Raw genomic sequence first — 27,264 nt, 5'->3', positions numbered from 1 at the left:
TGTTAAGTGCTGTATATATATGTGTGTGTGTGTGTTAATTTCGATGACTAAAACCATGATGAAAAATATTTGTCAACATTTTTCCATGAGAAAGACTAGTCAAAAATAGATCGTTGCCTACTAAAACTAACTAAAATTTGTTCAGTTTTCATCAAGGTGAATAAAACTAGTCTATGATGTAATGTAGTTTTTGTCAGACATTCAAAATCCATATTTACCTACTGTGGGTAAATCTCTTAAAATGCAGTGCATCTGTATCTATTCTGCCCCTCAGATGTAGAATAAATGTGAGGACTAAAACTAGACTAAAATGTTTTTGAATTTCCGTTGACTAAAACTTTAAAGGGTATAAAATTACTAAAATGTGACTAAAACTAAAACACTAAGACTTAAAGAAAAAATAGCTGTCAAAATAAGAACTGGTGTGTATATATAGATGGATATATTCCCTCCACTAACAAATGTAAGGTAATGCGGCTCTGATGTCCACACTCCAGTCCAGCAGGTGTCGCTAATGCACTTAAGAATTGTTTGCTAACCACCATCGAAGAAGAAGAAGGAAGAAAAAAGAAGAAGAAGCGGTATTGCAGCCTAAGTTCTGCTAAATGTGAAATTAATGAGAATAAATTTCGTCGGTGTGGACCTTTAAAAACCTGTTCTTCATGGGGAAGTGTCGGGATTTATCCGAGTTTGAGCGGGGTATGATAGTGGGGGTGCGGAGGTCCGGCCGCAGCGTCTCAGAGACGGCGAACATGCTGGGCTTCTCACGGACGGCGGTGTCTCGGGTCTACAGGGAATGGTGCGACCAGAAGAAAACTTCCAGCAACCGCCATTCTGGAGGCAGGAAGCGGCTCGTTGATGACAGCGGAGAGAAGAGGCTGGAGCAGCTGGTGGAGGAGAACAACCAGGCTACGTGTGAGGAGATCCAGGCTCTTTACAACAGCGGAGCGGAGAAGCCCATCTCTCACACGACCACCCGGAGGACGCTGAAGAGACTCGGCTACACGGCCAGGAGTCCGCGGAAGGACGACGTTACACTGACTCTGGCGGGGCTGGAGGCTCTGGCTGCGTTTACGTCCGGTCCAGAAAAGCTGGAGAGCTCCACGGAGCCTGTGTGCAGCAACAAGGATGAACCGGCGGCTATAATTCAGGCTTTAACAGACTCTGTGAGCAGCAGTGGCAAGGAGCTGGATTCAACAAGTCCTTCCTCTGCAGACTCTGTGCAGTAAAGACTGTGAAAAAGACATGTAGACAGTAAAGACGATTTTGTTACTGACTCTAAACGACTTATTAATTTGTGCACTGAATGTGTTCAGTTTCTCAACTATCAAGATAACTGATAGGCTAGGTAATTTTATTTTAATGGGCATCTTGGTAGAGAATCATAGTTGTGTATGTTCTGCTCTAAAGCTGAATTTAGTCGTGCTCTTCATAAAATGTGTGGCCACACATATTTTTAAAGTTACAGTCCACATCTTCATTGATGGATCTATTAGGGGTGTAAATCAGCAGTTTCATCACGATACAACACGATATCGATTCTCAGAGCAATGATTCAATATTTGCTGATATCACAAAGCCTGCCACGATTCAGTTTGATTTGATTTAGAGGACTGCGATTGATATCAGATGATATTGTGAACCCATTTACCACAATCTGTTACTTTTCACATAAAGGAAATAAACACAATGTTGATATGTTTTGAGAAATTAATTTCCGAATGTTTAAGGCATTTATATGAAAAACATTCTTTAACAAAGTGAACAAATGTTTGTTTCACTTTAAAGTAGTGCAGTTTTCAGTTTTAAATGCACGGTATTTATTTAGTGTTGTGATTCGTGGCTGGGCGGAAACTGTCATAACCAAGTGAAAAATTAAAACAATGCATAAGGTAAAAATGGCGATGGATGTCGATTATTATTCCTTCAATCAATTTGACTGAATCATTGCTCAATCGATCCAGATCGATGAATCGTTACACCCCTAGGATCTTTGTGATTTGTGGTTTTCTCTCTCATGTCCCTGTTCGTTTTTCCAAAACCTATGTATTTTACAACCACAAACCTAAATTTGAACCAAACAAAACCTAGGTTGGAACCTGCTCTCATGGAGACAACCTTTTTGAATGTCTCTTAGATTATTTTCAGCAACATCCTTGAAGGATTTGATCCCTGTGACCGTGCGTTTTTTTTTAACGTGCCTCCAACATTAAAGAAAGAAAGAAGCAATTTCATTGGAACTTCTGTTTTCTTGTCAGGATGCTTTCCATCAAGTTGTATACTTGAACCCTTTAAAGTGGCAATATTAAAGGAGACATATTATGCAAAAATCACTTTTTTCAGGTTTTTCTAACACAAATATGTGCCCCTGGCCAGTCCACAATCCCCTCAAGTACCAGAAAATCCATTCCCCTTCCACCCTCTCTTTCTCCATCTTTCAGAAAATGTGTGCTGAAACAAACCATTCTCTGATTTTACCCTAGTGACCTCAAATGGGGAGTTAGCCCCGCCCCCAGGGTTGGTTGGCCCTCCCCCACCTGGAGGAAGGTTCCGCCCTCCTCTACTGACCTTCCTCTCAGCTGCCTCTTGAAATGCTGGATAGCTCAGTGGGTTACCCTGCTGAGTACGGTCTGGTTCAAATCTCGGTCAGGTCCTAAACTTTGGATAAAAGTGTCTGACATCAGGAGTACCACACCCATTTCCTGAGAGGGGCGGAGTCAGAGAGCTCATTAGCATTTAAAGCCACAGACACAGAAACGGCTTGTTCTGAGCAGGGCTGAAACACATGCGAAAATCCAATACTGGAGTGTTTTTTCAGCAACAAACTTCACAGGCATGTTTTGAGGACCTCTAAGAACAATATAAACTTTTCTTAAAAGGGTAAAATATGTCCCCTTTAATCTCTTAATCTATAGAAACTGCACCCTGAACCTTAAAGTAGTGCTGCACAGTTAATGTAATTGCAGTCACAATGTGGGGCTGTGCATACTTGCATAAAAGGCTGGAATTGTTTTTGCATTAAGAAGAAATTGGAAGTTTTTCAAAAGTACCTGCAGAAAAATAATTGCGCTTTGTCAAAGTTACTTTATTTTCAAAAAAAAGGATAAACTTTATTTTGGAAAATATCGTTATTTTGGATTCAGTATGGGATTTGTATTTTTTATGTGGCTTAATATGTGTATTTTTAAGCTGGAAATACACACTTCAAAACTGACACAGCATTTTCCTTGATAACTAAGCTGAGGGCCTGACAGGGTCAGTACATTGACTGTCAGCCTAAATGAGTTTGAGATTAAAAGGTCAATATGATAAGTTAAAAACTCAAAATCTTAGATAAAAGGCAAACCTAGAAGTTTTAAAGGTAAAAACATGACATTTGAAGTCAAAATAATGTTTTTAAAAGGCAAAATATGAGATAGACTTCTGAAACAATGATTTTTAACAGTCAAAATGTGATATAAAATTCAAAATCATGAGTTTTAAAGGTCAAAATATAAGATAAAATTTTAAAGTTATGAGTTTAAAAAGTCCAAATATGAAAGAAAATTCAAATTAAAGGTAAAAACATTAGGTAAAACTCAAAGTTGAAATGGTCAGCAAAACAAAAAATTTAAAATCATGATATTTAACAATCAAAATGTGAGCTCAATATTGAAATTGTGAATTTCAAATGTCAAAATATGAGATTACATTTCAAATTAATGAGTTTTAAAAGTCAAAATATGAAATAATGTTACAAATGATGAGTTTTAAGGGTAAAAGAGTGAGAAAAAAGTCAAAATTATGAGTTGAAAATGGTCAAAACATGGGATAAAAGTAAAATGCATGACTTTAAAAGGTCAGAAGAGGATTTGAAATTTAAAATCATTAATCTTAAAGGCAAAAATATGAGAAAAAAAGTCAAAGTTATAAGATGTAAAGGATAAAATATGAAATAAAAACTCAAAACCATAACTTTAAGTTATAACTTTGAGATGCAAAATCGAAAATTAAAAAGAAAACACAAATTTCTCCTACGTTCCTGACTTTTTATCAAGTTATTTTTTGTCTACTTTTTCTAATTTTTTATGACTCAGCAAGGATATTATAAATCATCAAGGTTAAGTTTACATGTTTATACTGGAGGAGATCTGCAGACCTCATACTGGTGGGCCAGTTAGAATAAAAATATCATGTGATCTGGTGGGCCGGGTATAACTGCACCACGGGCCGAATTTGGACCCCGGGCCTTGAGTTTGACACCCCTGAAGTAGACTGAAGATAGCATTAATGCATTTCATTGTGATTGCAACATTGTCTTATATTACTGCATTTGCATAATTACCAAATCATGCAGCACTTCCTTACAGCCTAACAAAGAACTGTAGACCTGTATTTATCCAGCCTTTCACAATCTAAAACGGCGTTTGTCAAACGATGGGACTGGTTGGATGACATACCTGAAAATGGCATATCCTCAAACACCTGAGGTCAAAGGGGCTGTCACCTGTGCTGAAAGATGCAAGGAAGTGAGTCAGAAATGTTGACGTATGGAAAGATAAAAGAAAAGGGAGGCAATGAAAGTTATGTTGACCTAAATATGAAGAAAGAACGCACGTTTACAGTTCTCTCAATGATGCATATCAGAGCAAAAACCACCGCGCTGACGTCATTCTACCAGCACGGACCAAAACATGACGGCCTGCTGGTAAGTTTATAAGCTCAAATTTACTCAAAGTGCACTTATCTAGTGGGTTTTTCAGTTCAATATACATTTGAGAGATACAAAAACCTATCCAACAAGATAAACTTGTCTGATCATTATGTTGCAGCCTGAGACTACAGTGGAAAAAAAAAAACATTTCCTCTCACTGATTTTCACTCAGTACCCCATCATGACAAACAAAAATTACAGTATATTTTTTTTTAAACTTTGTTAAAAATGAAAAAATAAAATATAATATTGACATAAGTAGACCCGTTGCAATGAACATTTGAAATTTGCTCAGGTCTCATTTCTCTTGATCTTTGCCAAAACACATGAAAGGCTTCCATCTAGCCACTTTGCCATAAGCCTTGATCTGTAGAGGTCTGTAGTGATGGTTGTCCTTCTGGAACTCTGTCCCGTCTCCACACAGGATCTCTGGAGCTCAGACAGAGTGACCATCAGGTTCTTGGTCACCTCTCTTACCAAGGCCCTTCTCCCCAGACTGCTCAGTTTGGCCTGTTAACCAACTCTTGGAGGAGTCCTGGTTCTTCCTTTTGTGAATTATGGAGGCCTCTGTGCTCTTGGGAACCTTCAGTGCAGTGGGCATTTTTTGTAGCCAACTCTAGATCTGATCTTGTCTTTAAACTCCGCAGGCCGTTTCTTTGACCTCTGTTTTTTGCTCTGATATGCGTAAGGGGATGCAGGGGCAGAGCCAGACATGATTAAAATCCGGGGATAAGCCCAAAAACAAGATTGCTGAAGGGTGGGCGCTTCCCTAGAATTCTTTTGCATATCGGACAGTTTAATGCACTATTTTTGTCCACTTTTAAATAAAAATTTAAATTAAAAAAGCCAACAAATCTACGCAACATTTAGGCAAAAATAATGTTGCTCAACCTAAAAAAATACTTATATGATAACATCATTTTCTTCTTCACCTAATTGAGCTAAAAGTGCCTCTATCATTCAAAAATCATCACACACAATCCTGGAGTCCAATCATTTTCACTTCTGCCTCCTAAAAATGTCTGAAGTTTATATTTTAAGCAACGTTGCATAGGTAGGGTAGGAATTTGGTGAAAAGGTTTACAATTGAAGCTCTGCATTTTCAAACAAAGCACATAAAAAGTAATAATTAGGGTTAGAGATATTAATTTATTCACAAAAATGCTAAAAATAGTTTGTTTTTCACTGCAGTGAGTGTACAGATAGGATAGAGTTTTAGGGCCATTAAAAAATTGACATGCATTTTTTATTCTAAGAAAAAGTCAAAATTCTGCAAAAAAGTCAAAATTTTGTTATTTGTCTTAGAATAAAAAAAATGCATACATTTTTTTGTTAAATGTCCCTAATCCTCCTCCGTACATATGTTCATAAAAGTAAAAAAAATACAGATCTGATTTTTAAAATTACTTTAAAATTACATTTCCATGCTGTGATCAGCAAGGCCATAAGCAAAATACTTAAAACCAACCTGAAAGATTGGGGGATTGTCAGAAAACATCCAGGGCTGAAGCCCCATGAAACACTCCTCGCTCCGCCCATGGTGAGTTTACAGGTCAAGGACATGGACCATCACAGCTACAGTGTTAATTTTGACAGTGATTTTTATTTTTATTCTAAGTCTGTTGATTGCATGTCTTTTAGTTTTAGTCACACTACAGTCATTTCCACCCTTTTTGTTTTAGTCCATACAAAATCCTCACAATTTAGTCTTTACTTTTAGTCCAAGCACCTATTCTCTTTCCTGAATCTTGTCCCAAGTCATGATAGTGTGTTCTATGCACTCTGCCAAACCGAAAACTAAATAACATTTTAGTCTAGTTTTAGTCATCTTGGTGAAAGCTGAACTTACTTTTAGTCAGTTTTAGTCATCACAGGTCTATCTCTGGCTAGTCTTAGTCTAGTTTTAGTCATCTTGATGAAGGCTGAACTTACTTCTAGTCAGTTATAGTTATCACAGGTCTATCTCTGGCTAGTCTTAGTCTAGTTTTAGTCATCTTGATGAAGGCTGAACTTACTTCTAGTCAGTTATAGTTATCACAGGTCTATCTCTGGCTAGTCTTAGTCTAGTTTTAGTCATCTTGATGAAGGCTGAACTTACTTCTAGTCAGTTATAGTTATCACAGGTCTATCTCTGGCTAGTCTTAGTCTAGTTTAAGTCATCTTGATGAAAGCTGAACTTACTTTTAGTCAGTTTTAGTCATCACAGGTCTATCTCTGGCTAGTCTTAGTCTAGTTTTAGTCATCTTGAGGAAAACTGAACCTACTTCTAGTCATCACAGGTCTATCTCCGGCTAGTCTTAGTCTAGTTTTAGTCATCTTGAGGAAAACTGAACCTACTTCTAGTCATCACAGGTCTATCTCTGGCTAGTCTTAGTCTAGTTTTAGTCATCTTGGTGAAAGCTAAACTTACTTTTAGTCGGTTTTAGTCATCACAGGTCTATCTCTGGCTAGTCTAAGTCTAGTTTTAGTCATCTTGATGAAAGCTAAACTTACTTTTAGTCAGTTTTAGTCATCACAGGTCTATCTCTGGCTAGTCTTAGTCTGGTTTTTGTCATGGAAAAAAAGGCTGTTGACGAACATTTTTAGCCATAGTTTTATTCCACAAAATTAACACTGCTCAGAAATGATCAAGAAAGAGGTTTTGCAAAGGGCCTGAATACTTCCATTTTTTTTTTTTTGGTAGATTTACAAAACATTTCTAAAATTCTGTTTTCACTGTCATTATGGGAGGAAGTGAATTAAAATGATTGTAACATCAGGCTGCAACATAACAACATTGACAAAAATGAAAGGGGGCTGCATACTTCTTGGATGCACTGTGCACACATATCAATACAAATTTAGTTGGTTGAATAAAAAACCAAATTGGCATTAAATAAACAGCTGCTTGTGGGCCAAGAGAGCTGTGTCTTTGTTACTGAGCCAACCGAATGATCTGATCACTGAAAGGAGCTGAAATATCCCCAATGCCTCAGGCCCTGAGACAAAAACCTCACACTCTCCCGCCCTTTTAGGCCACACTGACTACCATTAAAACCACTTATTTTCATTCTACTGCCACTGCAATATAGAAGGAAGAAATCCTGTTGATTCCTCTGTAATTCAGTCATTCAGAGGTAAAAATATTTGCCCACCAAAAAAACTGAAGCAAAACAAAACAAAAAAGCCACCAAATTTGGCCATTTTTCAATGTTTGCAGAGAGGCATTGTGGGAGATAATGACCTTGTTTGAACTGATAGGATATATCAGTAACTGCAGGCCAGTGGAATTGCAACTAAAACTATTTTGAGTGTTTTCTATGGATGTCAGAGTCTGGTGAAAAATTAACATTATGAAAATGAATTCACATTTGCTATAAATGATGAGGACTGGAGTGAAGGACCAAAAATTAAAAAAAAAATCTTTCATGTTTAATATTTCTAAATATATCCAATGCCCTAAAAGGCCTTTAGAGCGAGAGTGTGATTTTTTTAAAGGAGGGCCTGAGGGTTATAATGAAAACCACCTCGCCCTCTAGTCCAGGGGTGTCAATCTCAATCACAGCAGGAGCCGGATTCTGAGAGCCTAACAGGGTCAACATTTAACCATCATTAACTCATTTTCACCAGTAATAAAATGTGAAACAAACAGTTCTGATGATAAATCATTCGGGAATTCAAAAAAAGCTGAAATGATAAGTTTAAAGGCTCAAATCTGAAATAAAAAAATCCATTTTATTAATTCAAAAGATCAGAACATGGTATTAAAAATAGAAAAAAAAGTTTCTGAAGAGCAAATATATGAGGAGAAAGTTGAAATCACAAGTTTGAAAGGTGAAAATATGAGATCAATTTAGAAATCATGAGTTTAAGAGTCAAAATATGACTTAAAATTTGAAATTGCGAGTCTGATAATTCAAAATATGGGATTAAAAAGCCAAAAATTAGGATTTAAAAATGTCCAAATATGAGCAAGAAAACTCAAAACAATGACTTAAAAAGTTAAAAATATGACTTAAATTCAAAATTGGGAGTGTAAAAGGTAAAAATATGATATAAAAAGTGAAAGTCAGTTATTTCAAATGTCAAAATATAAGAAAAAAATGAAATCATGTTTTCAAAAGTCAAAATATGGGATTAAAAAGCCAAAGTAAGGAGTTGAAAAGGTCAAAATATGACTTAAAATTTAAAAATGTGAATCTAAAAGATAAAAATGTGACATCTAGAGTCCAAATTATGAGTTAAAAAGGTCAAGGTATGAAATGAAAAGTCAAAATCATAAGTTTGAGTCGTAATCTTAAGATGAAAAATTGAAAATGTGAAATAAAACACAAATTTCTTTCTTTCCCCACATTCTTGACCTTTATGAAATCCTTCTTACTCTTTTCAGGTTTTTATGGCTTAACAAGGATATTTTAGATCATCAAGTTGAAGTTTAACATTTTTAAACAGGAGGAAATCTGCAGACCTCAATCAGGTGGGCCAGTTATAACAGAAATATGATATGATCCTGCGGGCTGGATATAATTGTTCCACAGGCTGAATTAGGCCCCCAGGCCTTGAGTTTGACGCCTGTGCTCTAGTCCAGTGGTTTTCAAAGTGTGAGGCGGGCCTCCCCTGGGGGACGCCACAGAGCTTCAGGGGAGGCGTGGAACCATAAACCAGAAAAAGGTGATTGGCTTTGCAAACCTCTGCTGTGCATGGAGCAAAATGGATAGACTTATAGTTACTACAGGGACTCAACCCTCAAACAAAGAACAAAATTGTTGAAAAAAACCTTTGCAAGAGCCGCAATCTAAGGGGTGAAAAGTGGCAAAAACAGCTTGTAGTAGCAATAAAAATAGGTTAAAGGTGGCAAAATGGTCAAAAAGCAGCAAAAAATGGGTGAAAAGGGGCAAAAATGGGGAGAAAAACTGGGAAAATGGTCAGAAAGTAGAAAAAAAGGGTGAGAGGTGACAAAAAAAATGAGTGGAAAGTGACTTAAATGGGCAAAAGCAGTCAAGAGTGGCAAAAATGGGCCAAAAAGAGGAGACAAGGGGTATGTAATGGCAAAAGGTAGTTTAAATGGACAAAAAGTGGCAAAAAAAATGTGAAAAAGAGCAGAAATGGGAGAAAATGGCAAAAAGAAGAGGCAAAAATTAGGACAAAGGAAACAAGTGGTATTTAATGGCAAAAGTTAGTTTAAATTGACAAAAAATGGTTAAAAAAAAGGGCAAAAAATGGGATATAAGTGGCAAACATCGGGAAAAAGTGGCAAAAAAATGTGAAAAAGTGCAGAAATGGGAGAAAATGGCAAAAAGAAGAGGCAAAAATTGGGCCAAAGGAATCAAGTGGTATTTAATGGCAAAAGTTAGTTTAAATGGACAAAAAATGGTTAAAAAATGAGCAAAAAATTGGAAACAAAGGATATTTAATGATGAAAGGTAGCTTGAATGGGCATAAAGGTGAAAAGGGGCAAAAAGTGGAAAAATGGGGAAAAAGAGGCAAAAAGAAGTTGTAAAATGGCCAAAAAACATGAAAAAGGAGTATTTAATGGTATTATAACTGAATAAGAGGGAAAGGCAGATGTTTAAGGACATTTGCAAACCAAAATATCTAAAATATATTGATGTTAAAAATGTTTAAAGATTAGACATAAATGTTTGAAATGCTGTTTATTTTTTTTTTTTAATTTCTATCCTTTTTGTGGGTGGGGGTCCACCGAATGAATAATTTCTTCTTAGGGGAGGCTTACTCTCACACACTTTGAAAACTCTTGCTCTAGTCCATTAGAGGGCGACATGAGCCACGGTTACACCAACGAAGAAGAAAATAGCTAGTCACGTGATCATTCATGTGATACAATCACATGATAGCCAAACTTTGGTCTGCACCATTAATGGGATTTTCCTTTTAATGCAGCTGCATGTTGAGGGAAGTTTTTACCTTTAGTTAGGCTGATGGTTTCACCAGACTGTTGAAGGTTTCTCTGTTCTTTTAGCACCAGAGTTCATTCTGACAGGGAGGTAAACAGAGAATCTCCTCTGGTTATCATGCTTGCAGTATTTGTCTCCATCCTGGCTCTGGCTTCACAGACAGAAGCTCGGTACACCCCAGACTGGAAGAGTTTGGACGCCAGACCTCTGCCTTCATGGTACGACGAAGCCAAGGTTGGGATTTTCATCCACTGGGGTGTGTTTTCCGTGCCTGGGTTTGGGAGCGAGTGGTTCTGGTGGCACTGGCAGGGTCAGCAGCCCCCAGACTCTAAATGTGTAAAGTTCATGACGAAGAACTACCCTCCGGGGTTCAGCTACCCGGAGTTTGCCCCCCAGTTTCACGCAGAATTCTTCAACCCGGGGGACTGGGCTGACATTTTCAAGGCTTCTGGTGCCAAGTGAGTGATGCTCTTTAGCTAACTTATGACCAATCATCTGCTAGCTTACTGATTCACTCCGGTGTTTCGGTTCAGTACCGACCGTTGGAAACAAATTTATCACGGACACCACTTTGGTTGGCTCTGTTATGTTTACTATGTCTTTTTTCACATAAAATATACTATTAGATACAGCATACATTTATTGAAAGCCTAACAGGGAGCAATTCTCAGACGCTCTCAGCCTAAAGTCACCAGTTAACACGGTCACCAGTTTAACCGAAACACCGTCCCTGTTTCTGTTGCACTGCATCCTCTCTGCAGGTATGTCGTCCTCACCGCTAAACACCATGAAGGATTTACTAACTGGCCCTCTCCAAACTCCTGGAACTGGAACTCGGTGGATACTGGTCCTCACAGGGACCTGGTGGGAGACCTGGGGGAGGCGGTGCGCAACAGGTGAGCCATAAACTGTTTTGTCACAAAGGTGCATGTAAAGTGTTTGACTGCTGGCATGAATGTACCAACAGCTCAGTGGCTTAAACAGTGTTATTCTTCTTGCTCTGTAGTCATGTGACATCTATAATGCCTCTTAGAAACTGCTTTGTGAAAACGCTGGCTGAGCTCTCACGCCTTTGGATCCAATATTCCAGGAAAAGATTAGCTTTGTCCGGACACATATGAATCAAAAGAACACTAAAATATCAGAATATCCACAATACTGGCCACAAAACCAATGAAAATGAAAAAGTGCCACTTATTTTCTGACAAATGTAAAAGTACTCTTATTACTATCATAGAGTAGCTCTTTGTGTATTTTTCTTTTTTGTATGTATATTGTTTGGGCGAGTATTTTACGTAAAGTATTTGTAGTTGTAAAGTATTATACACAGCACTGGCTCGGCTAAAAGATAAAATAAAAGCCAAATGTTTGAAAAATCGTGTCCAAGCTCTCTGTCGAATATGTGAAACTGAGCAGCTGTTTGGTTCACACTACCACAAAATAATCAGGGGCATATTGTAAGAGAACTGTTTTGCATTATAACCATAATTTCTTGTGTTGAATTTAATTATAAAGGTGTTTGGGAATTCATATTCTTTTGTTGTTTTAGCACTGCATGGAAAGAAAGATCATATATTTAGTTTTCAAAGCCGCCACTTATCCCCTCAGGTACACTATATGGCCAAAAGTATTCACTCACCCATCCAAATCATTGAAATCAGGTGTTCCAATCACTTCCATGGCCACAGGTGTATAAAATCATCACCTAGGCATGCAGACTGCTTCTACAAACATTTGTGAAAGAATGGCTCGCTCTCAGGAGCTCAGTGGATTCTAGCGTGGTACTGTGATAGGATGCCACCTGTGCAACAAGTCCAGTTGTGAAATTTCCTGGCTCCTAAACATTCCACAGTCGACTGTCGGTGGTATTATAACAAAGTGGAAGCCATTGGGAATGACAGCAACTCAGCCACAAAGTGGAATGCCATGTAAAATGACGGAGGGGGGGTCAGCGGATGCTGAGGCGCATAGTGGGCAGACGTCGCCAACTTTCTGCAGAGTCAGTGGATACAGACCTCCAAACTTCATGTGGCCTTCAGATTAGCTCAAGAACAGTGGTAGAGAGCTTCATGAATGGGTTTCCATGGCCGAGCAGCTGCATCCAAGCCATACATCACCAAGTGCAAAGCAAAGCGTTGGATGCAGTGGTGTAAAGCACGCCGCCACTGGAGTCTAGAGCAGTGGAGACGTGTTCTCTGGAGGGATGAATGTCGCTTCTCCATCTGGCAATCTGATGGACGAGTCTGGGTTTGGCGGTTACCAGGAGAACGGTACTTGTCTGACTGCATTGTGCCAAGTGTAAAGTTTGGTGGAGGGTGGATTATGGTTGTGGGGTTGTTTTTCAGGAGCTGGGCTTGGTCCCTTAGTTCCAGTGAAAGGAACTCTGAATGCTTCAGCATACCAAGAGATTTTGGACAATTCCATGCCTCCAACTTGGTGGGAACAGTTTGGGGATGGCCCCTTTCTGTTCCAATATGACTGTGCACCAGTGCACAAAGCAAGGTCCATAAAGACATGGATGAGAGAGTTTGGTGTGGATGAACTTGACTGGCCTGCACAGAGTCCTGGCCTCAACCTGACAGAACACCTTTGGGATGAATTAGAGCGGAGACTGAGAGCCAGGCCTTCTCATCCAACATCAGTGTGTGACCTCAGAAATGTGCTTCTGGAAGAATGGTGAAAAATTCCCATTAACACACTCCTAAACCTTGTGGAAAGCCTTCCCAGGAGAGTTGAAGCTGTTATAGGTGCAACGGGTGGACTGACGTAATATTAAACCCTATGGATTAAGAATGAGATGTCACTGAAGTTCATATGTGAGTCAAGGCAGGTGAGCAAATACTTTTGGCAATATAGTGTATTTAAGCATTGGGTTATTCAAATGCGTTTCACTTTTTCATCGTCTTACTTTTAGATTTGATTAAAATGTGTCTTATTTATCTGAAACATAACCAAAATAGAGCCCAAATTTAAAATAATCTCTGACATCAATGCATCAGACAGTCAACATTTAGAAAACATGTGATGTGTTAGAGAAGGGGCAGAACGCTTATCTGGTTCTGCCCCTTACCAACAATATCAAATCGCTTTATAGAAAAATTTAACCCTAAAAAAATGAGCCCCTTCACTTTTCATTGAGTGGATTTTTAGATCAGTAATTTTACTTCTCCATTAGTAAAATTTTTTTCACCTGTCTGCTGTTTGCCACTTTCTGTGGATTCAGGATGTAGTGAACCAATCTCAGCATACAGACATTGTGAGTGTGGTGGTCAGGTTGTGACTTTAAAATCTGAATTCCTTTTGTGACCAGCAGATCTGCTGCAGAGTTGTTCCTGCATATAAACTGACGAGGCAGCCGCCTCCATCAAACTTCATGCAGCCTCTATCTGCAGGCTTGCAGGGAACAGTTTCAGGACTGCAGATTCAGGACCATAGAACTAGGACCCGTGTTTTCCACAACAGCACCACCCAGTGAAGTGAATGAGCATTGCACTTAAACAAGCTGCTTGAGTCTACACGACTTTCATAGGAACTTAAAGTTCACTTGATGTACTTTTAATGATTTTATAAGTGTTCCCGCTTGTTTTCAAAACTTTTTTTATTTTCTACTGTATACAGCATGTAAACAAATAAACAGAACATGAAGAACAGAACTGGGGGTCAAGTGGGGGGCAGGGCTTGGCGAAGGCCCCTGAGGGAGGGAGAAATGCAAGGAAACATGAATGTAATAATTAGGGTAATGTTAGCTACTTTTAATGGCATTAGTTTCCATAAAGGGGACACATAGCCTTATACAAGTTTATGTTGGTCTCAGAGGTCCCCAAAACATGCCTGTGAAGTTTGTTGCTGGAAAAAACACTCCACTATTGGATTTTTGCATGTCTAAAAAGCCCCTCTGTTTCAGCCCTGCTCAGAACGAGCTGTTTCTGCATCTGTGGCTTTAAATGTTACTGAGCTGTCTGACTCCACCCCTGACCTGACCACGCCCCTCTCAGGAAATGTATTTGGCTTAATGGATCCTCCTGTCAGGATCAGGAGAGGAGGGCGGAACATTCTTCCAAGCAGGGAGGGCCAACTGAACCTGGGGGAGGGGCTAACACCCTCCATGACATCATGAGGGGGAAAATCTGAGAACGGCTCATTTCGGCACACGTTTTCTAAAAGGTGGAGAAAGAGAGGGGTTAAAGGAATGGGTTTTTCTGGTACTTGAGGGGATTGTGGACAGGCCAGGGGCACATGTTTTTGTTAGAAAAACCCGAAAAGTGATTTTTGCATTATATGTCCACTTTAGTAGCAGTATTGTTGTCTTATCAATAATATAATATCATGCTGCAACATGATGTTCCTTTTGCTTAGACTCTCCAAAATATATATCTTGTTTTAAACAGATCAAACTTTACTCATTAAGTACTTACACTCTGATTAGCATCCATTCCTGTCTGAATGGTAGGAATAGCTAGCAATCTGTATTTAATACAATTTTAATAAACAAGCAGGGTCCTGGTTCTATGGTCTGAGCCTGTAGTTACATCCTTCCCGCCTCAAGCTCTCGAAGCTTTGACGTCATGAAAATTTATTTTTTGACCAGCATTGCACTAATAGGATGTCATTTTTTAAATGATTTTATTCATCAAAGAGTTATATTAAACAAAGAGGGGTAAACAGATTTTAAATCCTTGTAGAATGGGAACTTAGCATAGAAGTTAAATTCTGTTTTGTTTACATTGATAATTTAATAAAAGAGAAATTTATTAGATGATTTAGTAACAAACATTAAAAACTAATTCCAGCATAAATAAGGGAATAAAGGTCAAATGAAATAACGGGTGTGACACAATTTTCTGGATGAAATAGGTTCCATTTAAAATCTGAGTTTTTAACATGTTTATTTTTTCTGTCTGAAAAGCTGACAGGCATCCAGTGTTTTAATATGAACCTGAAAATGAGTTTTTTAAGGACAAAAACTGGTATCATACAAAATCTGTTATCAGAGGTCAGACAAAGACAAAGTTAAAAAATTAGAATGGGTTGATTGAATTGGAATCAGTGCATCTCTGGTTCAAGTACTATAAGAGCTCAAACTGTATAAAGAGAAAGAATTTTTATTTTTTTGAATATAGATTTAAATATAGATTTAGCCTCTATGTTTTTCTCTCAGTGTGCTCAAGAATGATGTTGAGAACTTAAAAATATAGAAAGTTTTTCTCCCCAGACCCCTGTAGAAAGGTCAGTGTGTGCATCATCAGAAAGGTGCCGGTCAGGAAAAATGCTTTGCTGGTCTAAAAACGTTCTTTGTTGCCGTCTTGCTCTTATTTTCTCTTAACTGCTTGTAAAAACTGGCACTCAAAACTTCACATCCCCTCTGCAAGCAGACATCTTATTACTTTGCACACTTTTTTGTATAGCTTTTATGTCTTCCTTTTAGACTGATTATTTTATTTTTATTGGGACTTTATATTGATGCACATTTTGCCCTGTACCAGTATTTATTGATAATATGATTTACTGTCACTGTGTCTATTAACTTCTTCATGTTCATGCTGCTTCAAACAAATTGGAGTTGTTGAATTAAATAAAAAGCAAATGCTTGTTTGTCTTAGATCACTGCACTACGGACTCTACAACTCCCTGTATGAGTGGTTCCACCCTCTGTATCTGATGGACAAGAAGCACAGATTCAAAACCCAGGAGTTTGTGATGCACAAACTCCTCCCAGAGCTCTATAACATGGTTGTCAGGTCTGTAGCATGGAAATAACCCCACCAGATGATTGTAGTTGAAATATGTGAACACACCTGCTTCTATTGACATGACTGTATGAGAACACATAAGAAACATATCTAACCTCTCCTGTTGTTTTGCAGGTATAAGCCTGACGTCATCTGGTCTGATGGCGACTGGGAAGCACCAGACACATACTGGAACTCAACGCAGTTTCTTGCCTGGCTCTACAACGACAGCCCTGTCAAAGTAAGCTGTTTGTTTCTTGCAGGGCAGTGATGCAAACATTTTTGCTATGGTTGCCTCTGTCTGTGTCTGACCAAGTACCTGAGTGAGCGGTGCTACTTTCAGAGCCCTACCATACAGAGTTGGGTTTGCTTGTACTGAATGCTGGCGGTAACGGCTGCCTCCACTGTGTTAACTAGAGCCATACATACAGAGTTGCACTATGGGCGGGGTTTACTTACTCTAATGGCTGCCTCCACTGCTGTGAATACTCAGATATAGCTTTAGCATGGCCTCTGTTTAACCAGAACTGGACCACAGTTCTGTATGGCAAAGAATAAAAACACCCCTATAAGCTTTTAATGTTGGGAAAGATGTTTTCACTCCTCTGCTGACCTGCTTTGGCGTGATTATGTGATAGTTGAGGGGGAAATTGTAACTTCTTGTGTGAATCCTTGTGTACAATGGCTGCTAGTGAAGCGATTAGCTCTGAATTAGTCACAGCAGCACTTTGTCAAAACTGGACATTCCTTCATTAAAACCAGCGCAGACAGCAATACTTTCTGTGAAGGACAGAGTGTTTTTGCTTTTCTGCCAACCCGTTTCAGCATGAGTGTGTGATAGTTAAAGGGGGAAAGGGTTACTTGTTATGCGATTGCTTGGATACAGTGGTTGCTGGTGGAGCGGTTAGCTTAGCCTTAGCCAGACCAGCTCTTTGGCAGAAATACCCGGCATTTCTTCCTTACAGTTAGCGCCGAGAGCAACATGGAAAGCTTTCAACTCAACTCAACTTCAACTTTATTGTCCCCTGAGGGAAATTTGCTTTGCAGTCAGGTAAAAACATAAAACTTGAGAAACACAATCACACAAATTTAGACATAACACTGAAATGGATGAGTAAACAAATACCTTGAAGGAAACTGAAGGCAGAACCATCATTACATTGTAGTGAAAATGAAGTGCATCATAACTGTTCATTTTTAAAATTTAAATTTAGTTGTGTAATGGCTTGAGTTATGAATGAATTTTTCATCCTGTTAGACTTAGCCTTTGGTAATCTGAATCTCCTGACAGAGAGGAGGAGCTCAAATTCATCATAGAGAAGATGATCAGGACACTGTATGATGTCCTGAGTGTTGGACTTCACTCTCTTGCAAAAAGTTGTTGACAGATCAGGTAATGTAACACCAGTAATTTTACTGGCAACCTTAACAACATGCTCTAACCATTTTTTATCTCCTAATGAGAGGCTGCCAAACCAGGAGATGATGGCAAAGGTCAGGACAGATTCAGCCATGGAGTGGTAAAACACTGACATTAGCTTGCTGCACACATCGGACTGGTTAAGCATCCAGAGGAAGTGCAGTTGCTGCTGTGATTTTTTTGTAGACAGCGTCAGTGTTTTCATCAAAAGACAGCTTATCATCAATGACCACACCAAGGTGCTCCACAGTCTCCCCCTTTATTACAGTTAAGTGGTGGGTTTGAGTTCCTTCTAAAATCTATGCACATGACTTTTATGTTTGTCAATTTAAAAAGGAATGACTGTCATCAGGAAAATTCAGTACATGTCTTCCTGGATGTGAACTTCTGCAGTCGTCAGTGTACAGGATATATAAAATAGATGAGAGGAAACAGCCCTGTGGAGAACCAGTGGAGGAGAGGAGGACATCAGACCAGCACCGTTCACTCTGATGCGCTGGGATCTGTCCATTAAAAAATCTAAAATCCATCCAACAATACTAGGACACAGGTTAAAATTTGATGATAATTTAGAGCACAGTGTTAAACTCAAGGCCCGGGGGCCAAATGTGGCCCGCAAGATCATATCTTAATTAGAATTGGCCTGCTGCTATGAGGTCTGCAGATTTCCTCCAGTATAAAAATGCAAATTTAACCTTGAAGACTAATAAAAAAAATCCTTGTTAAGTTATACAAATCTGAAAAGTAGAGAGTAGAAATAATTAGATAAAAAGTCAGGAATGAGGGGAAGAAATCAATTTGTCTTTCATTTTGCCTCCCAAGATTATGACCTGAACTCAGTAATTTGAATTTTTATTTCATGTTTTGCCCTTTTAAATTTAAAATTTTAACCTTTTTTCTTATATTGTGACCTTTTACATTCACAAATTTTTATGTCAAATCAAATCTTGTCCTTTTAAACTCCTAACTTTGACTCTTAATCCCATGTTTTCTCTTTTTAAACACCTAATCAAGAATTTTATTTCATATTTTGATCTTTTAGAGTCACAATTTTGAATTTTATCTTCTATTTTGACTTTTTATACTCTTGATTTTGTCATTTATCTCATATATTTACCTTTTAAAAACCTTATTTTTACTTTTAATTTTGTATTTTGACCTTTTAGGACTTATAAAGTTATCTTTTTATTTCAGATTTTGAACCTTTAAACTCATTTATTTATTTAGCATTTATCTGACATAGACACACAGTAACATTGATGCTGTGATATTTAATCAGTTTTATTTTTATTTTTTTTTTTAGAAATCTTAAAATCATTTATTACCAGTGTTTTTCCCCCAAAATTCATTACCTATTGTCAGGTCCTCAGGTTAAACCTACATTCAGATTTCGGCCCCTACTGTGATTGAGTTTGACACCCCTGTTTTACGTAATACTTTAACCTGTAAAACTCAAAATTTAATTTTTTTTTCAGGCTCTGACATTTTTAACTGATGATTTTGAAATTTACCTCATATCTTAACCTTTAAAACTCATCATATCAAATTTTTATCTCATGTTTTGACCATTAAAAATCATGATTTAAACTTTCTTTCTTATACATTTGCCTTTTAAAACATGATTTTGACTTTAAATGCCTTTTGAATTAGTAAGTTTGAATTTTTATCTCAGATTTTGAGCCTTTAAGGGCTGGGCAATTAAGGAAAAATTAGATTAAATTGCAATATGGCCTGCTGCAATTCTCAAATCACAAAAGGTGCAATATTGCATATTGCTGGTGAAAATGTTGTTGACGGTTTATGGTTAAAAGTTGACCTTGTTCAGCCCTCAGATTGGACCCAAATTCAGAATTCGGCCCCTGCTGTGATTGAGTTTGACACCCCTGATTTAGAGGCTAAAATATGGGGCTGTATTGTATTAAAAGCAGAGGTAAAATCTAAAAACAGTAAATGTGCATGGGTGGGTTAAGAAGAGTTAAAACTGCGTCATCCATAGCCTCCACCAGCTCTCTCTTGATTAATTTTTCAAAAACCTTCATAACCAGTGAGGTCAGGGCTACAGGTCTGTAATCACTGATAGACTTTGGGATTTTATTTTAGCCACAGACACAACTATCGACCTTTTCCAAAGTTCAGGGACCGTCTGCTGCTCTAAGGAGCACTAAAATATATGGTGGAAAATAAAAGACGGCTGATCTGGACAGAGTCTGAGGAGACGACCAGAGATGTTATCAGGGCCTGGGCTTTTGTTGGTTTTGGTTTTGCTGAATAAAATTCTTACATCTTCAACATTAAAATCAAGATTAAAATCAGGCTGTGTGGTAGAGGCAGTTTCAAGCCTTACCTGATCTACTTTTTCTCTAGAATCAACCGTGTCAAACCGAAGATAAAAGCTATTAAAACGATTGGCTAGCTCCTTGTCTGAATTAAAACCATCTAATCTTACATTACTATTCTTCAACTTCTGAGTGCCTGTCATGGTTAACATGCCATTCCAGACACTTTTTAAATCTTTGCTGTTGAATTTCCGTTCTATTTTGTCTTTATAATTGAGTTTAGCTTTTTTAATCTCTGCTCAGATCAGCATTTTTGCCTCTCTGTTCTCCTCAACACTGCCCTTTTTAAACATATCATGTTTCCTCATTATCATTTCCTTTGAAGACTTATTTATCCAAGGCTTATTGCTTGGGTAGACTTTAGCCTGCCGTGTAGGAATACAGGACTCTCTCATAGAAAGTTACATAACTACACACAGTAGAAGTAAGTTCATGTATATCCGTAGCACCTGAAGAGCTCTGGGGTCCATTTTAAAACTTTCATTGTGTCCAGGTGTTGGACAAGTGAATCCGATAGAGGTACGGGAGTGTTATACTGCAGCAACATTTCCTTTGTATATTAAAGTCTGGTGGAGAGATGAGGGTGCAGATGATGACAGTGACCCCCAGTGAAATGGCTGTTGTAGTCCACCAGATTAGTGCCAGAAACAGCTCCATTTTTAGTTTTCCCTCAATGGATATATCCAAAAATTGTCCAAGACAGATGACAAACTAGTGGCACAACATATGCAACCAAGATCAGGACACTTGCGCCATCAAAACAGACGAGAAAGACTCATAACGGTAAGCACACAGACATTCACCCTCCTGCCGGTTGCTACATGAGCAGCGCCCCAATCCTGAGCAGCCCCGGTCTCTGGGACAGAAAACGATGTTGTTGCCCTTCTGCTGCCTCACTTTGGCATGACTATGTGATAGTCACAGGGAAAGGGTTGTGTTGTGAGATACAAGGCCTGCTAGTGGAGTCATTAGCTGGGACTGAGCTGCAGAGGAGCTTTTGTCTGAACCAGAAAATGTGTCTTATCCAAACAAGCACAGAGAGCAACACTGAAGGCTTTCCGTGACCAAAAAAAATGTACTTGCTCTATTCCCCGTCTGTTTCGGCATGGCTTTCCGATCATTGCAGTGGGCTTGTCCTGTATTATCCTGCGTTAGCTGGTAGCTTGGATGTCGCTGCAGTTTCCTCCAAATGGACCTCTTTCTTGTTAAAACCAGAGCAGAGAGCCACACCTACACCTTGTCTTGTGCAGAGGAGAGGTTTTTGCACATTTGTTATAGTGATGTCTTCCTTCCTTGCACAAAGAGCACAGAATAAAGAGAGCATGTTTTCTCCTTGCCATCTTCTCTAACTGCAGCTCAGTCGTTGTGTGTCTGTGTGTGTTTAACCAATCAGATGCAGTAGAAGAAAAGCAGGAAGGGAGGGGGGATGACGCTGCTCGGGGCTTCATTACACACAGGAGGAGACGGAGACAGAGGGCAGCATGTAGCTTTTTACATTTAAGTAACCGTTTACTATAACTTTGGCTAAAATAATAAACAAATAATCATGACAAATTCACTCTGCCAGAACACACATTTCAGTCAGGCATTTCAACAGGCATCCCAGATAGTTGCGGTTAGCCATATACTAGGTTTTATCTTGGTCTTGTTAGAGCCCCCCCCCCCATACCCAAGAAAGAAAAAAAGTGCTGCAGACATGAACCACTTTGTCATCTAGCCTGAAAGTTGTTCAAAAATCATGCCAACTGGTCGCTGTAGTGAGATCCTCATTGTTTTAACATGTTTGCATCATCCTCCTGTTCTCCCTGTTCTAGGACAGAGTTGTGACCAATGACCGGTGGGGCGCTGGCTGTGCCTGTAAACATGGAGGCTACTACAACTGTGAAGACAAGTTCACTCCCGGCAAGCTGCCCAAGCACAAATGGGAGAAGTGCACCTCTGTGGACACGTTTTCCTGGGGTTACCGTAGAAACATGAAGTTGAATGAACTGATGGACCTGCCAGCCATCATCGAGGTGAATAAATAATATGATGTGTGCATTTCTGTTATAGAAACAAGCTTTCTCTCTTCTGTGTTACATGTGGCTTTGCTGGTTACTAACACTGTAACAGAAGCAGACTTTAACATGTCAGTCTCTTCTAATGGGAGCGGACAAAAAGTATCAACATGGCAGTATATTGTTGTCTCACTCGAACCATCCAACCATTACTGCAGAATATGGACAACTTCACTGAAAAAATATGGAGTGTGCTACAGATTTCCCTGCTGATTTGACTCACTCAGTTGCTTCCTCATCACTCCTAAAGGTGGTGCTTATGACATGAATGATGTTAACTTCAGCAGAAGTCAGCCAAAGCATGATAAAATAAGACATACAGAAGCAGGATAAATTACATGGAGATTTAATAATAAAATTTTCTCCGTCATGAAAAAGGAAGAGATAACCCATGAACTGTTGTAAATAACCACATATATCCAGTGCTTTACCTTTCTAAGGGTTTATACACAGCATTCCAAATTATCATGCGAATTGGATTTTAGTGTCATAAACATTCAAATTTTTTGTTTTTCAATTAAACTCATGGATGTATTGTTTCTCAGGGCTCTGTGGATCACTGAAATCAATCTCAGACACTTGTGATAATTCGTTTGCCAGGTGAGCCCAATTAAAGGAAAACTACTTAAGAAGGATGTTCCACATTATTAAGCAGGCCATAGGTTTCAGCAATATGGGAAAGAAAAAGGATCTCTCTGCTGAAGAGCCTCAAATAGTGCAATGCCTTGGACAAGGAATGAAAACATTAGATATTTCATGAAAACTTAAGCGTGATCATCGTACTGTTAAAAAAGTTGTGGCTGATCAGAGCACGGACGGGTTCGTGCAGATAAAGGCATAATGAGGAAGGTTTCTGACAGACAAATTTATCAGATTAAGAGAGCAGCTGCTAAAATGCTATTACAAAGCAGCAGTTCAAATCAAAAATCATGCTCTGGGAGGATATTCTGACATCCTGCTAAGAAATTCAAGAAGAAACTCTGCAAAAACTCACAAGTTCAATGGATGCAAGAATTGTGAAGGTGATATCAAAGAAGGGGTCCTCTGTTAACATGGAACTTGGCCTGTTAAGACATTTTTGATTGAAATAGCGTTTAATTTCAGTAAATATGACAGTTGATGACTTGAAAATTATACTGTCATTTGCATGGACTATTTAGGAAAGTCATAGAAAAATATCATTTGCGTAATAATTTGGAACATGGTGTATAATAAATAAAAACACTGATGATTTCCTCCATCTCCTCCTCTTTCAGGATCTAGTTCGCACTGTGGCTCTAGGAGGAAACTACCTCCTGAATGTAGGTCCAACACCTGATGGGATGATACCTGCTGTGTTTGAGGAGAGGCTGAGGGGCGTTGGAGCCTGGCTCAGGATCAACGGTGAGGCTATCTACGCCTCCAAACCCTGGAGGATCCAGGTTGAGAACACGACTGTCCCATTCTGGTAAGAAATGAATAACAAAGTCAGCCTGTGGATATTTGTTTCTGACATTTATTCCAAGAGCAGCAATAAGAAATCTATGTAGTGCCATTTTATAATTTTTTTATGAGGACGTTTTTGAATCATGGCCAGTAGGAATTTTATCTGCTATAACCCCATTTACAATGACCATGTTTTAGTTTCCAGTCAGTAATAAGACAGAGTTTTGGGATTTTTTGTTATTATATGCATTTATCTATTATAATCCATTATGGTGCAGTGTCTCTTGCAGAGTAAAACAACAGCATGGTTTTTGAGTGAATTTTATATTACTGAGCTCAGTGTCAGCTGTCCTCACGTTACAATCTGTGGCATGTTTTTCTCTCCATTGTTTGCAGGTATACATCTAAAGGAAGCACAGTCTACGCCATCATGACAACTAAACCTCCGAAGCCTACAGTGCAACTTCTAGAACCCAGGACAACACCAACCACTACAGTAAGGGACTGAAACACACTATTTTTATTTTTACGATCCCAAAAATCAGCAGTAAAGCCTTTATAAAAACAAAATACCCCTGTAGCTACTGTAAAACCTGATGTTTTAAGGCCCACTTATATCTCTGCTTTTATCTAAGAAGTTTGCCTGTGTTCTTTATACCCTGAGACTGGTATATAAGATTAAACACATGGGCCGCCATACCAGATGTACAGCAGCTGCTAACCTGACACTAATTTCCCCATGTATTACCTATTGTAAGTGGCTGCTCCCTGCCCAGAATGTGCCGATATGTAAATAACAACAAGGACTAGGCTGGTGGCGCCACTTTTTAACAGCTTTTCTCCATCATTTAGCCACAATCATTTCAGCATACAGTTAGTTAGCAGGACAGCAAACTCTGCGCCTTTAAAAGACAAGATGCACCGCTCCACAGAATCTGCAGACTGTGCAATGCAATGGAAATAGTCAGGAAGGCCATCAAATATAGTGCTGTCAAACTAACGTGTTAGTTTTTTTTTCTCACAGAACATAATAATGCAACAATGCAAAAATATATGCAGATTAATCACACCCTGATGTCATCATACAGCTGTCCACTGTAGCATTACATATTTGATAAGTGCCAAAAATTCCCAATGAACTTAATTTCTAATGTTAAATATTTCTCTAGTGGAAAACACAAACATAGAAAGATGTACCAAAGTTTCATCCTAATGCTCAGTGTGTCAATCCTGCAGCCAGGTGGGCTCTCATCGAAACAGGAAGGTGAGCCAGGAAGGGCACTTTAACAGCTTTTCTCCCTTATTGTGAAATTCATTCATGAAACCAAAACATCAGTTTACTGTTTATTATACCATGGTCTTGATGAATACTCGATTCTGATTGGCTCTGGAAATTCCACTGGTGTCCATTAACTTCTGGTATGTGGACGCCATTCAACTTCACAAGTAGTTCCGGTCAAAAAATCATTACACTGTTCCAAATGAATGCGCAGCAGCCATTAGCCGTTACTCCGGTTACTCTGTAACCATAGCAACCTGAGACAGTCATATTTCTGAGCAGGGAGTGCAGCACTGCCAGTCTAAGGAGCCTGCGTCTTATCTTCTTTTTTTGTGAAAGATTTGTTACTAGGCGCACCTTAAGTCTGAGAGGTGAGTAGTGCAAAAGAAACTCACTTCCCTCCTAACTGCCATAAACTATTGTTAGAAGATTCAAATAACATAAACAAAAGAAAAGAAGCCAATATTTCTGTGTAGAGCAAAAGGAAACGCTTCTGATAAACTGGCATGATAATTTCTGAAAAATCTTGACGTGTCTGACGGACCCCAAGGTGGTCCTGACCCCAAGGTTGAGAGCCACTGCTCTAGAGGGGCATGGTGTGGTTGTCAGCGGGATTAAGGGAAGCAACATGATCTCAGTAATAAATAAAAACATAATAGATATAAACAGTTAATCTTGACTCATCACAAAGCTAGTGGATAACTAAAGTCTGTTTTTAATAGAAAGCACTAGTTAATATCTTTTTTCTCTCTATTACGCCCCAAAACAGACTGAATTTCCTAAATACAGGTGCACATATATTCTGGATTTTATGGTAAATAACTTCTACAGAGGAGCTGTCCTACTCTCTGTCCATATTGTGACTTTCTGCCACCAGCTGGAGGAATTTTCATAACAGCGATGATTAGTTTTGTTTCATTTGATATAAATTGGATAAACTCAATCATCTGATGTGTGTCTGCCTCCTAGGTGACCTTGTTGGGTTTTCCAAAGCCTTTACCGTGGTCTCCAGTCAACCCTAATGCTGGTCTCACCATCTTCCTGCCTGAGCTGCCGTTCTCCCGTGGTCAAGCCTGGACTCTCAGACTGGATGGCGTCCAGTGAGCCTTAAACTCCTTAAATATTCAACCTTCACCTGATTATTGGGAATGAGTTAAAACCCAGGATTATATGACGGCTGAAGAATAAGGAGAAACTTTTGCACTTTGATTGTAAAGCCAGCTCTTGTGTAATGGATTAGTATTTTTTTGCCGAAATGAAAGAATTAATCTTTTTTATTTGATGATTCTTTTGTAGATCTGAGGACTGAAACTTTTAACATTTCGCTCGCTCTTAGCTGTGAATGATTACATTTCTGTGTTTTGTTAAAAATGAAGAATAATTTACAAGGCACTTTTTTATATTTTTATACAGAATGCTTTTGAAATGACTGATTAAACGTGATTTAATTTGTCTGATTTTTTGTGTATTTTTCCCTTTTAAAGGTTTGTTTAATTCTCTGGGAAAAGTGTTTATGCGTGCCTAAACTTCTACACTTTAAACCAGTGTTTCTCAACTGGTGGGTCGCCACCCAAAAGTAGGTCGCAGTTTTCAGTGGGTCACGACAAGGTGGCAAAAGTCCTGAAGTCCTTATTGGACATGCATGAGTACCTTTTATTTTGCCTTGTTTTACTGTGAAATTGGGTAAATTTAAATGTTTGATCAATATTTTAACTTATTTATCTCATTTTCTTGCAATAAATGGTCGTTTTTCCCATGATAGTGAAGTTCTGTGGAAAATTGGCAGAAATAGACACATATTGATGGGGAAAGAGGGTAAAAATGTGTCAGTTTTGTCCCTTTTCTATTTTATATCAGGTGTTTTGGTTCACTTATGCTCCAGACTGCAACATATTTAATTAACTAAACGTTTGTTGTTGAACATTTTTTGGAAACTTGGGTTGCGATCTGTCGTAAGACAGACTGGTGGGTCCTGAGGCTGGACCAGTTGAGAACCACTTTTTTAAACCAACCTGTATTAATGTGCTTTCCAACCAAAAGTACCTTTTAGTTCCAGGAACTTCTCTTCAAGGATTTAAATGGTTCCTGTGGCCCACTGTCATCTGTGTTTCCACCAGGGTCTAAAGTCCTGGGAGGAGATTATGCAAATCAGATGATTAGTCCGTCAATTTTCAGATCGAGCACAGATGTTTCAGAATGGATCTGTCTGATGACAGACACTGAATCTATCCAATCCATTCACTATGCAAGTTTAGCAGTTCTGTCATTGTTGACTGAAAATAAATGCTTCAGAAATATTTGTCTTCACCTGCTTGATTGCTAATCTACCTAAAGCTGTATCTGTAAAACAGGAATCATGCCTACTTTATAAGATCAACACCAGTGGAGAGGCTACAACCCAGTCGTTTCATTGTTGTGCTGTCAAATGGTC

At 38.7% G+C, this 27,264-nt stretch overlaps 1 protein-coding gene across 1 annotated transcript; it reads left to right on the top strand.

The window, feature by feature from the left end:
- Positions 1 to 10,507: 10,507 nt before the first annotated feature.
- Positions 10,508 to 26,290, top strand: LOC121524125 (tissue alpha-L-fucosidase-like). The gene is made up of 8 exons (XM_041809346.1): positions 10,508 to 11,045; positions 11,349 to 11,483; positions 16,188 to 16,325; positions 16,452 to 16,557; positions 21,887 to 22,087; positions 23,386 to 23,576; positions 23,951 to 24,050; positions 25,803 to 26,290. The coding sequence occupies exons 1-8, from the start codon at positions 10,705 to 10,707 to the stop codon at positions 25,935 to 25,937; spliced, it is 1,347 nt and encodes a 448-aa protein (XP_041665280.1). The 5' UTR covers positions 10,508 to 10,704; the 3' UTR covers positions 25,938 to 26,290.
- Positions 26,291 to 27,264: the final 974 nt, after the last annotated feature.

This window comes from Cheilinus undulatus, linkage group 16, assembly GCF_018320785.1.
Source record: "Cheilinus undulatus linkage group 16, ASM1832078v1, whole genome shotgun sequence".
Lineage (NCBI taxonomy): Eukaryota > Metazoa > Chordata > Actinopteri > Labriformes > Labridae > Cheilinus > Cheilinus undulatus.
Note: the sequence above shows the minus strand (reverse complement) of the source record. Positions and strands in the feature narration are given on the sequence as shown.

Bases quoted from the DNA above. Each gene is read 5' to 3' on its own strand.
- LOC121524125 (XM_041809346.1), top strand. From the start codon at position 10,705: ATGCTTGCAGTATTTGTCTCCATCCTGGCTCTGGCTTCACAGACAGAA. The intron at 11,046-11,348 runs GTGAGTGATGCT...TCCTCTCTGCAG, and splicing joins TTCAAGGCTTCTGGTGCCAA to GTATGTCGTCCTCACCGCTA. The intron at 23,577-23,950 runs GTAAGAAATGAA...CATTGTTTGCAG, and splicing joins AACACGACTGTCCCATTCTG to GTATACATCTAAAGGAAGCA.